Source organism: Erinaceus europaeus, chromosome 3 (genome assembly GCF_950295315.1).
Source record: "Erinaceus europaeus chromosome 3, mEriEur2.1, whole genome shotgun sequence".
NCBI classification, from domain to species: domain Eukaryota; kingdom Metazoa; phylum Chordata; class Mammalia; order Eulipotyphla; family Erinaceidae; genus Erinaceus; species Erinaceus europaeus.
In genome coordinates this window covers 156,978,026-156,992,581 of record NC_080164.1, presented here as the reverse complement: position 1 = coordinate 156,992,581, position 14,556 = coordinate 156,978,026, and the positions used below count along the sequence as shown (strand labels likewise).

Genomic DNA, 14,556 nt, shown 5'->3' with positions numbered 1-14,556 from the left:
GAAAAAAAAAGTGCAGATAACTACCCTCTTCCAAAGAGAACATCCTGAATATATTCAGCATCTAGGTAGCTCCAAGAAAAGAAAAACTTGGGTTAAAGATAGTTATTCTATTTAGGAGCCTTTCATCGTTGTCATTCTGATGTTTAACAGAGAACTTTAAAGCTACATGCACTAAGAAATCCTACTAGAATTCTTGATTTTCCTTCTTACCCTCATATACATTATTGAAGAAAATTATTTGTAAGAATAGTGCTCCTGTAATGAGGAATATTGGAGTATATTCCACTATGTCCTGGTTAAATATAGCAGAAGAAAATGTAGTTGACAAATGGCAAACACCCAAAAAAATGATAACTCAAGAAACCAAGTTTGCACAGTGGTTTGAGAGAAGTTGCTTATGAATTACTATGCAATTGACTTTAGTGTTCCTTCCCATAAAAGTAAAGGAAGAAGAAATACCCACAGATAACTAAATAGCAACAGATAAGCAACCCCCCGTAAATTTCTCTCTTCTTTAGAAGATACTGAAGAGATAATTTTTCTAAGACAATTAGATCAAAACACAAGGGTGCGGGGAGATAGTGTAATCATTATGCAAACAAGACTCGTGCCTGAGGCTCCCAGATCCCAGGTTCAATCCCCCACATCACCATAAGCCAGAGCTGAGTAGTGTTCTCATAAAAACAAAATAATAAATAAGGGGAAATATATGGAATAATAATTTTTTTTTTAAAGTCCAGTGAACAAATTATCTTTGAAGTCACACCCTTATGTATGGTAGGGAGGTAATTTTCTAACTCTAATGATCCTTGGTGGGCTTAAATGAGATACTGTCCACTAAGCAAGTCTCATAGTAGTAGCATATAGTAGACCTTCAAATAATAATAGTTCTCTTATTCTTAAAGATTGATTTTTTTGTCAATTTTCACAATATCTCACTCTTATTTTATTTTCACAGATGCATCCTTCTGGTAATGTTGAGAATGAAAATACCTGGCAGGAGGTATCAGTTGAGATCAAGAAGCTATTTAAGGCTGCGGTAAAACTGCTCCATGAAAAGGGGAAGATGAAACACAGCCAAGCTAAGAGGTACCTGTTCTCAGGTAACTTTACTCATTGTCATAAACTCGGGGGAAAATAAACAGTAGATGCATTTACTGCTTCCCCTTCATAATTTTGCCTGGTAAAACTTTCCTGTTTCCATCCCTGAAGAGGCAAGAACTCAGTATTGTTTCAACTCACAGGTAATCATTTATTTGATTCAATAATATTTCCAAAAAAAAAAGTGATTTAAAAAGAAATTGAAAGAGGACGAGGAGATGGAGAGAAAGAAAGAAAGACTGACACCTGCAGACTTGCTTCACTGCTCATTAAGCAGACCCCCTGCAGGTGAGGAGTGGAGCTCAAACTTCAGTCTTTGCCCTTGGTAATATGTGCACTTAACCAAGCCTGGCCCCTCCTCTCAATTTCTCTGTCTCTATCCAAACTAGATAAAGAAATGGAATATAAAAAGAAACAAAATAAATTTTAAAATAATAATAATCAGAACATAATTGTACTTTGTTTTAAACATGCTGTTAAATTGATATTTACTTATCTCTGGAGCCACATTTTATAGGACAGATTAGCAAGAAATAGTCAACTAAGATGTGTCTTCTGTACTTTTCCTTGTCAGCTGGTCCCTGCTCTTCACTCCTAGGATCACAGAGGTCTGAAAGGGATGCCAAGCAGGATTTTAGTGGATCGGCTATAAACTTGTGCTTTCTTCATTGTGTATATGGTGAATCTCTCTTTAAGTTAGAAATTAAAGTTGCACTTAAAATTCATTGTTAGGGGATCTTCCGTAGGAAAAGACAAATACAAAGTGAAGGAACTACTAAATGATTCTGTGAACAGCTCTGCTATACACAGTTAGCAAAACAACCCACCACTAGTGACTGTGAATTAAGTACTGGGAGTGTGGACACATTGCTTCTTTGTTCTTGGCAATAAACTCCTTGTATTATTTTCTTCCAGCCATAGAGGATGAGTTTGATTTTGCTCTGGGAAAGCAAACTCCAGCCTTCCTAAAGAAGTGTGTGTGCTACATTAGGAAAATTGCTAACATTGAGCGCTTTGTGAAAATCCCAGAGATGGGAAAATACATGGATATCACTGGAACAGACCCAAGGATTATTCGGGATCCAGAAGCCCAAGAGAAGCTGATAAAACTCAGGGATGAATTTATTCCTACTGTTGTCGCATCATCTAATCTGAGAGTGTACACATCTGTTACTCATTGTGACATGAAGCTGGGCTATTCCCAGGAAATAGAAAACCATTACATAGAAGGACTCGGTAAACAATTTTATGAGGACATGATTGATATAATTCAGGCAACGGTACAACAGAACTTTGACACTGAAACGGATACACTCTATGACGAAATCCTTCAGCACTCTTCATTGTGTAAAACATATGCCTCCTTCTACGAGTACAAATGTGAATCTCTAAACATAATACATAAGTACATTCTTCCTAGCAAAACTGGGCATATCAACCCTCTTATTATATATGGTGGACCATGCACTGGGAAGACCCTTCTGCTAGCTGAAGTGGCAAAGAAGGTAGGAGTCTTGATGAGTATTTGTGACAAAAAAAAAAAAAAATCTTTTACTTTAAAGAGAGAATAAGTTTAACAAACTCATTTTCATTTTCAGTATTTCCTCTCTGGATTATAATTAGTCCTTTAAAATAGATACCGTATTTTTTTCTCCTTTTTAGGTGTAGCAGTCATTGAAAGTGTGAGACTCACAGGATGCAATTATAGAACTTTGTTTTTTCTATCTTTAAATTCATGGCATGAGGCTAGTCCCCATTTGGATGAAAACATGGGCAGTTCTTACAACTCTTTTCATTCATCTCAGAAACAACGAAGTTCTCTAGTTGCTTCAGGAAGCCAGACCAGTGTCAGTCCTAAGTGAATATATCCAATCTAAAATAACCATTAAAAGCTCAACCTGTATTTCTTACTCTCGAGGCTGAAATCTGTCTTAAGCCAGATGTGCCTGGAGTGGAAATGGCTATCTTCTCCTTTCTTTCTCCATGCAGCTCTTCTTTCTGTCTGTCTCAAACCCCAAGTGAAATTATGTTCACTATAGGGTTTCAGGTTAGGGGAACCTACCATATAAGTGGTCAGACAGAAGGGTTCAGAATTGGGCTTAATATTGGCAGGTGCCTAAAGCTGCCTACTGTCTTCTGAGATCTGTCCTTGCTTTCCTGAAGATAGATTATTACACTTCTGTATCTGCTGTGCTGTCCTCAATGAGTCTCCCCTGCCTACAATTTCCTAGATATCGGAGAATGCATCTTCTCCCTAGCTAGACACTTCTTTGGTTCTTAAATATTTAGTCTCATGCTTCTAGCAAACTCACTCGTCAGGACCTGGGAAAGAACACAAAACTTTGATCTGCTCACTGTTGCTACTACGAGGCCTACTTATTAGCTTTAGCACAATGATTTTGAGGGTCTCACTGCAGATTTTTGTGTGTGAGCTTCATAACAGACCTTTGACTATTTCAAGAACTTTTTCCATTTCCTGTATCGAAGTCTACTTTCTGCATAGTCAAGGTTATTAAAAGGTTGATGTGTGTGTGTGTGTGTGTGTGTGTGTGTGTGTGTGTGTGTGTGTGTGTGTTAGGAGCTGGGCACTGACACACCAGGTTAAGTGCACATGTTACGGTGTTCGAGGACCCAGGTTCGGGTCTTCAGTCACCACCTGCAAGGGAAAAACCTTACAAGCAGTGAAGCAGTGTTGCAGGTATCTCTGTCTGTCTTTCTGTGTCTCCCTTCTCAGATTTCTCTCTGTCTCTATCCAATAAATAATAAATAAAATTTAAAAAAATGTACATCCACATATACATATATAAGGTATATACCAGGATTATATATATATATATATATATATATATATACATATATACATATATATATATATATATTTGGTTTGTTCATTTCTTTTTTCTATTTGATAGGACAGAGAGAAATTGAGAGGAAAGGGGAAATAGAAAGGGAGAAAGACAAGACTCCTGCGTACCTGCTTCACTACTAATGAAGCTTTCCCCGAGGGGGAGGTGAGGGGCCAAAGACTCGAACCTAGGTCCTCATGCACTGTCACATGTATGCTCAACCAGGTGCGCCACTGCCTGGCCCCCAAATAATTTTTTTAAAATTTTATTTATTTTCCCTTTTGTTGCCCTTGTTGTTTTTATTGTTGTTGCAGTTATTATTGTTGTTGCTGTTGTTAGATGGGACAGAGAGAAATGGAGAGAGATGGAGAAGACAGAGGGGGAAGAGAAAGACAGACACCTGCAGACCTGCTTCACTGCCTGTGAAGCGACTCCCCTGCAGGTGGGGAGCCGGGGTTCGAACCGGGATCCTTTTTGCACCATGTGAGCTTAACCTGCTGCGTTACCGCCCGACTCCCCCAAATAATTTTTTTTTGCCTCCAGGGTTATCACTTGGGCTCAGTGCCTGCACCACAAATCCACTGCTTTTAGTAGCCATCTTTTTCCATTTTTATGGTTGTTGTTATCGTTGGATAGGACAGAGAGAAACAGAGAGGAGGGGGAGAGAAAAAGACACCTGCAGACCTGCTTCACAGCTTGCCAAGCAATCCCCCTGCAGGTGGGGAGCCGGGGGCTCACACTGGGATCCTTGTGCAGATCCTTGTGCTTCGAATTATGTGCACTTAAGCCAGCGTGCTACCGCCTGGCATCCATGATTTATTATTATTGTTGTTGTTGTTATTACAAACTCCACTTTTCTGTTTTAGGCTTATGGCTGGCTACATGAAGATACAGGCCCAGAATCTGACCCAGTAGTAGTTGTAAGATTCCTAGGAACTACAGATATGAGTACAGACCTTAGGACTCTCCTCCTAAGTGTTTGTGAACAACTGGCAGTAAACTATCGGTGTCCAGTTCAGAGCTACCCTAAGAAGATCCATGACCTCCGAGACTTGTTCATAAACCTTTTGAATGAGTCTTCACTGCAGAGGCCTCTAGTAATAATATTCGATGCCCTGGAGCAGCTATCAGAAGGGGATGAGGCCAGAAAGCTTTGGTGGCTCCCTGCTCACCTTCCTCGCTTCGTTCGGATCGTCCTTTCTACACTGCCCAACAAACATGGAATCCTGCAGAAACTAAGGTGCCTTATCCACGAAGAAGACAACTACATCGAGCTGATTCCCCGAGACAGGAAGATGTGCAGCCAGGTCCTCAAACACCAGCTGTTGCGGGTGAAAAGGAAGGTCACTTCAGGCCAGCAGATCTATGTGAACAATGCGTTATCCAAGTGCACGCTGCCGATGTTTGTGAACCTGACCTTCAGGGAGGTGAGACACTGGCGATCTCACAAAGACGTCAATGAATCCTCCCTCTGTGTCACTGTTCACGAGAGTATTGAGCAGCTCTTCTGGTCCCTGGAGAAGAAGTGCGGTCAGAAACTGGTCTCCAGGGCTCTTGGCTACATCACCATGGCCAAAATGGGATTAAGTGAGATGGAACTGGAAGATGTGCTGGCCCTCGACAACACGGTTATGAATGAGCTCAATGAGAACACCAGGCCCGACAATCCACTGAGGGTACCGTACTTGTACATCGCGAGGCTCAAAGAGGGTCTCAGTGGATACTTAATTGAAAGGCACGTGAAGAATGTCACCCTCCTGGTCTGGGCCAACAGACACCTGCAACTCATAGCCCAGAAGTTGTATCTGCAGGATGACAAAGGTTTGCGTGAAATGCACACCATCCTGGCGGATTATTTTCTGGGTGTCTGGTCGGGGGGCAGGAGGAAAGCTTTCTGCCTTGAGGACCCCTATTTGAATGGCTGCCTCGACTTGGAGAACAGAAGCCTTCTGGAGGAAGAAAAGCACTTCATGGAGCAGGCTTCCTTTGACAGGCAGGCTCCGGACCAGCCCTGGGTTTTCCAGTGTAATCCCCTGGAACCTGACATCTTTTTCGTCAATCATCGGAAAATGTCTGAGCTCTTGTACCATCTGACAAGGTGTGGGAAGACCGATGACCTGCTTTATGGCATCATCATGAACTTCAGCTGGCTGTACACCATGATCAAAATCGGCCAGTTTGACAAAGTGCTGTCAGACATCGAGTTGGCTTACAGCTATTCGCAAGAGAAGGAGCTCAAATTCCTGGGGAGCACCCTCCGCAGCATCAAAAGCAAGGTCATTGAATTCCCTGGCTCCCTTTCAGCAGAGCTTCAGCAAAGACTGTTGCCCGTCATAAGTTCCCTGCCCAAGCTTAGACATCTGCTTTTAGAATGTGACAAAGATGGGCCCAAGTATTGCTCCATTGTGCCACTGCATTCATCCATGGATGTGACATACAGCCCTGAGCGACTTCCCTTGTCATCTAGCCATCTGCACGTCACTGAGATTCTGCCCACCTGTAACCCCAGTACTGTCCTCACAGCTTTAGAAAATGGTTCCATCAGCACATGGGATGTGGAAACTCGTCAACTACTCAGGCAAATCACGACAGCCCAGTCTGTCATCCTGGGCATGAAACTCACTAGTGACGAAAAGTATCTGGTCGTGGCTACGACCAACAACACTTTGTTGATTTATGACAATGTAAATTCTTGTCTTCTGTCTGAAGTGGAAATCAAAGGGACCAAACATGGAAGTGGCTCCACCTACATCAATGGATTCACGCTGTCTGTCAACCACGCCCTGGCCTGGCTTGAAGCCAGCAGAGATGTCACTGTCATCGATCTGCTGTACGGGTGGCCCCTTTACCAGTTCCACTGCTGGTATGAAGTAACCTGTGTCCAGTGCTCTCTGGACGGTGCATATGCCTTCTGTGGGCAGTACCTGAACACTACCACCATATTTCGCTTAGGGAGTGGAGAAAAGTTATGCACAGTGACATGTGAATTTTCAGGTGGATTCGTGAAGTTTCTTCTCATCTTAGACACAGCCCAAGAAATGGTCATGGTAGACAGTGAGGGCAGTCTCTCCATTTGGAATACCGAGGACATTTCCAACCCACAGCTGACAGATGACTTTGACTGCCAAAGAGAAGACAGCGAGGTCGTCAGCATTGAAATGTCAGAGGACCAAAGTGCAATTCTGATCTGTAAAGCCCTCAGCATTGAGCTCTTAGATACCAGCATGTGGAAGGTGGCTGAGAAATTCAGAGCCAAGCACAACGAACGCTTTATATCTGCTGTGCTATCCAAAAATGGAGACTGTATCATTGCAACCATGGAAAATACCTCAGCTGTGTTTTTTTGGAGACGGGACACGGGCCAGTGTATGGCAAGTTTACAAGAAATCTCAGGTACCATAGTTAAGTTGGTGAAATCTAGTCACCACAATATGCTGCTCTCTTTATCGACCAGCGGTGTTCTTTCCATTTGGGACATAGATATAATCACAGCTATGTCCAATATAGATAAGACTGGAAAACCCATCCAAAGTCTGGTGTTACCTGCCAGAGGGGAAATCATCTACTCCCTTGATGGTTCAGATTGTGTTCACAAGTGGAACTTCAGCAATGGCTTCATTGAAGCAGTGTTTAAGCATGAGGGGATAGTTGAACACTGCGTATTGACGTCCTCGGGGGACCTGATGGTGACATCTGATGACAAGAGCAGCCAGTACGTCTGGCACACCAGCAGTGGTGAAAACCTCTTTCGAATTAATGGGCAGAGGATCTCCCAGCTACTGATCACACACAATGACCAGTTTGTGGTCTCTCTCTGTGAGGAAAATGCCTCCAGGGTCTGGAGACTGGCCACCGGGCACAGGGTGTGCAATATTCTGACCACGCTGCAGAACGCCTTCATCACCTCTGCAAATACCTTTGTGGTGGGAATGACCAAAAGTAAAGTGCTGGCAGTCAGTCTGTGGACAGGAAGCATCACCAAGAAATTCTGCTGCGAAGATGGTACCACCATTGTGAATTTCAAGTTGATCCCTGACTGTCCTGACATAATCGTGTTTATCACATCAGCTGAGATGGTGAACATCTGGAGTCTGACAGATGAAGTCATCTGTCGCCGTGTGCAACTCCCAAACAACTTCTTGAAAAACCTAGAGGAATTTGAAATTTCTCCCAATGGAAAGTTAGGCATTATATCCAGGGGAGACGAAAATATCAACATTCTGGATTTACACAGTGGGAAATTGCGGGTGGTTCACGCCTCTGGGGTCATCTGGCGACAGAGACTGTCCCGAGATGGCCGCTACCTGGTCTACATTTGTTTCCAAAATGGAGAGGAAGAGGATGAAAATGGTGCAATATCCAGTTTAATCGTAATGAGGTTAGCTGATGGCAAAAATATCGGTGCTTGTTCCCTTTACAAAACACCAACTTTCCTTGCTCTCTCCCAGAGGCACCTGAACATCATTGTGGGTTTTGACGATGGGAGCATAGGGATATACACAGTGGTAGATCGTGTAGATGCTGCACTGAAAATTAAGATCGCCACTTCAAACAGCAGGCAGATTTTCAATAACGCAACACAGGCATCCAGGCCAAAGTGTAGTAGTTACTGTTTTAAAGTGTCTGTGGATTGCTTATGGAGAGAGTCTACTGAGGTCTTTGCAAGAGACAGTCCCATCACAGTGAGTGACTCAGCTGATTCCAGTGAAGCTACACCCTCCAAGAAACACAATTCTTGCTATGACCGGATGTGCTCTGTCCTGGAGTCCAGGAGCCACAGCTATGCGCCTGACAACTGAGAAATTTGTATCGTACTCAATGAAAAAACACCACACACACACACACACACACACACACACACACACACACACACACATCTTCTGTATCCAAATGACAAACTATACATTTCCTAAAAGACAGGAAAGATGCTGGGGTTCCGTTGTTAAATTATTATGTTTGTGATGTGTGTGACAATGTGAAACTGGTTTTGATTGTGGTCTTTTGGTCACAAAGTTTACTTGGGAATGAACTCTTGAGTATGAATTTCTAGAACTCATATTTAAATGGTTACTTCACTGGAAAGTCAGAAGATGACTTTAAAATGAGCAGTGTGGGAATAAGCAGTATAATCCAATCCATTGGTCCAGATAAGAGTGGTAGGAGCCCGCTATAGACCGTTTGGACTGGAATGAGTTCTACAGAAATGAACACAAAGTTGTTTCACTTCAGATGATTATGTGGCCATAAGTAAACACAGCCTTAATCTCTCCCTGACAACTGTGTAAACCCAGTCTGCATATGGAAGGTCTAAATGTGCAAAATAATGTTAACAAAAAAATGCCCAGATTTCCTTCTGGTTTCCGAAGGGCATAAAATGTGAGGCCATGAATTGGACTGGGGCAAGGACTATCACCATCATAGGGCTACTGAACACACAGATTCCATCTTCATTAAAACACAGCTGGGACATCTGCATGCAAGGGTTTCTGTATAACGAAACAAATGATTTTCAAACTATTTCCTGAGCTGCAAAAGAAACTAATAAGAAACCTCAATCTTTTCATGTCTTCTTGAAATGCCTATGTGTGCTGGGTGTGACGGTGAATTACAGAAAGGGCATTACAAGTTTGGGCAAAACACCTGTTCATTGCTATCATTGTACTAACAAAGGTCTGTGCTACTCAGTCAGATGTATAGAAGCATAAATTATTTCCTAAACCACTGCAGTAAATCTTAGCAGAAAGAAAGCTTCCTTGACATGCCACCTATGAAAACTGATGGCATTTGCCTTACTCTCATTTCTCCTGTTTCCTGTGCTAAATGCAGATAGATGACCAAATACTCTGGGAAAAACTGAATATGCCTGTCTTTGTGCTAAAAATATTCCATAAATCTTGAGGGTGTTCAAAGGTTCTTTATTGCCCCTATTTGTAATCACTTTCTTACTACTATACACTGTATGTATGCTTCTTTATCTGTTACACTTCCTGCTCAAGGACTCTTCGGAGCCTTTTTTTATAGTCACATCTGTTTCAAAGCAAAAGCAGTGAAATGGCAGTAATTTTTTTTTTTAACTATTTCACCTATTTAAAAAGAAAACATCACATCCCAAATTCCACAGTCTGCACATGGCACATCTTTGGACAGCTTTCCAAATGGTGCTGGTATTAGTTGGTTTGATAGGCAACCTATACCAGTAGTTTGTAGGTTTAGTTTTATTTGAAAGTGGCTTGAGTAGACAGAATAATGAACAGTGTTAATTACTGCAACTGGCCTGCTTTCAGTCCACCTCTGCCATGAACTCATCACAAAATCTTTGGACATATCTCTAATGTTTCCAGTGTGTTGTTTTTGTAAACTGCAAAATAAAGACAATTGTGAATTCTCTAACCCTCAAAGAGATGTTAGGGAGCAATCTAAACAAACAAACAAACAAAACACACACACACACACAACCTGTTGACTATCCATGCTAATGGGAGAGACAAAACGATTCAATGCACGGACTCTCAATTGTATTTTATTTTAAAAAACAGTTTGACGTGTGTCTAAGCATTCAAAAATGTGACTCAAATATATACACATATACACCCCACTTCATGAGGAAAGACTTTTTCTCCTATAACTTCCTCTTGTCCCAACCCACCACAGTTCACCTGAAGTTTATTGTGTGAGTCAGTGCTTTTGTAGTTCTTTGGGAGGTAACATTCTTACTCTTGTCATGATCAGTCAGACCTCCATGCCACACATTTCTAAACATTAAATGCCTAGATGGACTAAATGTAGTGTGTGAATGTTCAATGTTAAAGCCAATAGAGTTTATTTAACAAGTGACTTGAATGATTTTTTTCCTAACTTGTTTGCAGCTGATAGCTCATTATTGAATGTTTTTATGTAAACTTTGTATTGTTGGGAAGAATTACCCAATCAGAGATTTATATTTTCATAAATGTTACATTGAGTTAAATTTTGTTACAGAGTTGTTACACTAGAGAATTTTATTGCAGTCTTAAGCAATGGACAGTCTTGTGTATGTATTGTTTGTATGAATAAAGATAAACTACTTAGATTTGTATGGCGTTTGTTTTTCATTCGTAACTATGATAAATGCAGAGATCATAAAGAACAGTAATTATTACTGAATAAACATTATTACTGAATGCTTATTATCTACTGGGCACTATTTTCAGAGCTTTACACAACTTAGTCATGTAATTTCTACAACAGTGTTAAGAACTAGGTACAATCAGTGTTCCAGAATTATAGATGAAGAAGCCCAGAAATAGGACTAGAGAGAAGAGCTTAACGGGATTGCAAGTCACCCTCAATGTTTCCTTGTTGTTGTTGTTTGCTTTGTCACAGCACAAACAACCATAACACTGAGTATCCCGCAGGTACTGATAATCACTTCTAAAATACTTTCTAACTTGAAGATGAGAGAGCAGGTTAGGCTCAGAGATCACCAGGCCTTCACAAACTCCAGGGATTTTCACGTAGATCAAGTAGTTGTTGTATTACTCTGATTTCTCTCTAGATCACATAAATCCTTTTCTTTTTATCAAGTTGGTGTATTAGCTTTGCAAATATTTATTTGGTCATGCATTTTACTATGAATATGAAGGTAAGTAAAATAGATTCTACCTCCTACAATTTCATTTTCATAATAAGAATGAAATAAGTTCTATATCTAAATACAAACACAATGCTAACTAATCTAAGGGTCTAGAAACAGATGGGAAAGTTACTAACCAAGAAACTGTCCCAATCATACATTTTCTACATGTGAGAAAACAGGACATGTAGAAACTTTTTTCTCCTCCTCCTCCTCCTCCATCTGAGACTCCAGAAGCCTGGGGTCTCTTATTCTTTTATTCTTTTTTATTTTATTATTTGATAGGATAGATAGAAATTGATGGGGGGGGATAGAGAGAGAGAGATAGACACCTATAGACCTGCTTTGCCGCTTGAGGAACTTTCCCCTGCAGGTAGGGAACAGGGGGCTTGAACCCAGGACTCACACATGGTAATGTGTGTGCTTAACCAGGTGCACTACTGTCCAGACCCAGAACCTTCTTACATGTATTTTCCCACCACACACACTAAAATTATATATATATAGTATCAAGGAAGAGTTCAAGTGGCAACTAAAAATCAGGTGAAAACATTTATCTAATATCATGAAGCAACAATTCTCAGAGAAAGTAAATAAGGTTTTAAGGGAAATACAAAATTATCAGGTACTCTATTGCCTTTATCTTTATCTGAGTGACACTGACTTCTGTTTAAATCTAACTCCCATAGATACTATGTAATTCATTATGCATTCTGGTAACCCCTCATATTCTAGGTTAAATCCTGTTGCTTTTAGTTCTCAACAAAAACGTAAAGAAGCTGATCATTCATAAAAGCCTTTCAGATACATGGAGTGTGTTGTTTACATGTCCTCTATTTAAAGGATCAAGAATATGCCTGCCATGCTTGAGCCATTATGCATCACCCTAGGGTGAAAGAAAACTGTGACAGAAATAAAGAAGCCGGGGAGCAAATGTCTCCCAGACACCTAGACACATAGCGGGGAGACGAGTTGTGCCTGTGTGCCAAAGACTATACATTAAACCATAACCCCCCAAATAAAATAATGATAATAAATACAAAATCCGGGTGTTACTACACTACAGAAGATCCATTAACTTGAAACTAAAAGAAAAAAAAAAGATAGTAAAGAGGAAGTATCAGACAGCAGAGGCTACATTAGGACTTAGCTATCAAAGTATCAGAAAGACATTTTCAGTGAAGGAAGCTGTGCAGTGCAGAAATGGAGACTTGAAGCATATTCTATATGACTTCAAATTCTAAGTTAGGGTTTTAGGCTTTATTCAGTAGTCAACAAAGGATCATGAAAAAGTGTTTGATAAGGAAAATGGCCTAATTGGAATGATATTTTAGAATGACTCCAGGAGTATAGCATCAGATGGATTAGGGATGAGATCTTTAAATTCCGGGACTATTGCAATGATCTGAGAAAATTTTTTAAATGTTATTTATTATTGGATAGAGACTGAGATGATTTGAGAGGGGAGAGACAGAGGCAGAGAGACACCTGCAGCCCTGCTTCACCACTTGTGAAACTTTCCTCCTGCAGGTGGGGACCAAGGGCTTGAACCTGGATCATTGAGCACTTTAATGTGAGCACTTAACCAGGTGTGTCACCTCCTGTACCCCATTCTGAGAAATTGTAAGAATTGATCATAGAACAGTGGCAATAAGAATACTAAGGAATATTTAACCAGTAGAAGATGGTGATGAAGAAAAAAGAAAAGTCAGTCCCAACTGCAAGTGAGTAGATGACAGAGTTAGAAATGTGAGGTGAATAGGTTAAGAGATGAAAGTAGGGAGTACAGCTCATACTAGCTACAGACACACCAGTGGGTTCAGTTTCACAGCACTAATACGACAAATTATGTGACACTGCTAATATGAGGTCACCAATAATGCCACCACTTCTGGTTTTTCAGAATCGCAGCCTTGGTAGATGAGAATAACTTAGCCAGCTGTTTGAGCACAGAAAAGGTGGTCTTCAAACTGGATTGTGTGGCATTTGTTAAAAACAGATTTCTTCACACTCCCTGCCCCTCTGAATTCATATTCCTGGGATGACACCCAATGATTTTTCACTTTTTCTATGGCTTCCTCCCCTTCCTCTTGGCAGCTCTGCTAACATGGACATCGTATAAAGCTTAAAATAAATACTGACGTGTTTTTTGGTCAGGAAAATCTAACTGGTAAGTGTACCAATATCAGGTGGGCAATACTGGTGATAAAATATTGACTAGACGTTGAACCAGAAGGTTCTTTATTACGACCAAGGACTTTATCAGAGAATGGTTAAAAGTAAAAATAACTCCGCTGCCAAAATCTCTTTTTATAAGCATGCAGGTACTGCACCACCGGGAGGCTTTTTTTTTTTTTTTTTTAATGAGTGTTCTCCATAAAGTGGGTCAGATGCTGTGTGCTGGAACTACCAAACTGGACACAGTGAAACCTAAGAGCGGAGTGTCAGTTTGTTAATTGTACAGTGTTTATAGTTGCTTCCCCACCTATCAGTTTTATTCTCACTCTCTCTGGAGGAACTTAACAGGAACTAGAAAAGAAAGTAGCTAGGTGGCGTAGTTGCTTAATACATCTTCCGGTCAAACCAATCTGCGATGCGCAGGTGAAAAAATTAGTTCGTATTCTTGAAAAGTATTGGGGAATCTAGCAATTATCCCCCACCCATTTGAGGTGCGTGAATTGCAGTAAGGTCCGGAGTGCACCTCAGTAGATTGGGCACTGTGTCTCAGCAGAGGTTCCTACACTCCAGGAAAACATAGCGGGGTAAGGGGTGTGAGGGTGTAGTGTAAGCAAGGAAGCAGGATTTCTCTGTGAACTTGGCGGTGCAGTCGACTGCGTGCAAACTCCCTGGGAATTTGTACAGGCACTTCTGCGCGGCTTTTCAGTCTATCCCCGCAAGGCAGGCAGAAGTGGACACACTAAGTCTGAGCCACTCGTGCAGGAACTGGGGGGGAAGCAGAAATTCACACATGCTGGCGGGGGTGCGGGGGTACACCTT

General features: G+C 41.2%; 1 protein-coding gene across 1 annotated transcript in view; it reads left to right on the top strand.

The window, feature by feature from the left end:
• The window catches only part of NWD2 (NACHT and WD repeat domain containing 2), a 203,842-nt gene extending 192,826 nt beyond the window's left edge, over nt 1–11,016 (top strand). The window contains exons 5-7 of the mRNA XM_007522796.3: nt 959–1,103; nt 2,017–2,606; nt 4,814–11,016. Of these exons, the coding sequence (XP_007522858.1) occupies nt 959–1,103; nt 2,017–2,606; nt 4,814–8,746 (4,668 nt within the window). The 3' untranslated portion in view covers nt 8,747–11,016. The remainder of the gene's footprint in view (nt 1–958; nt 1,104–2,016; nt 2,607–4,813) is intronic.
• The last annotated feature ends 3,540 nt before the right edge of the window (nt 11,017–14,556 follow it).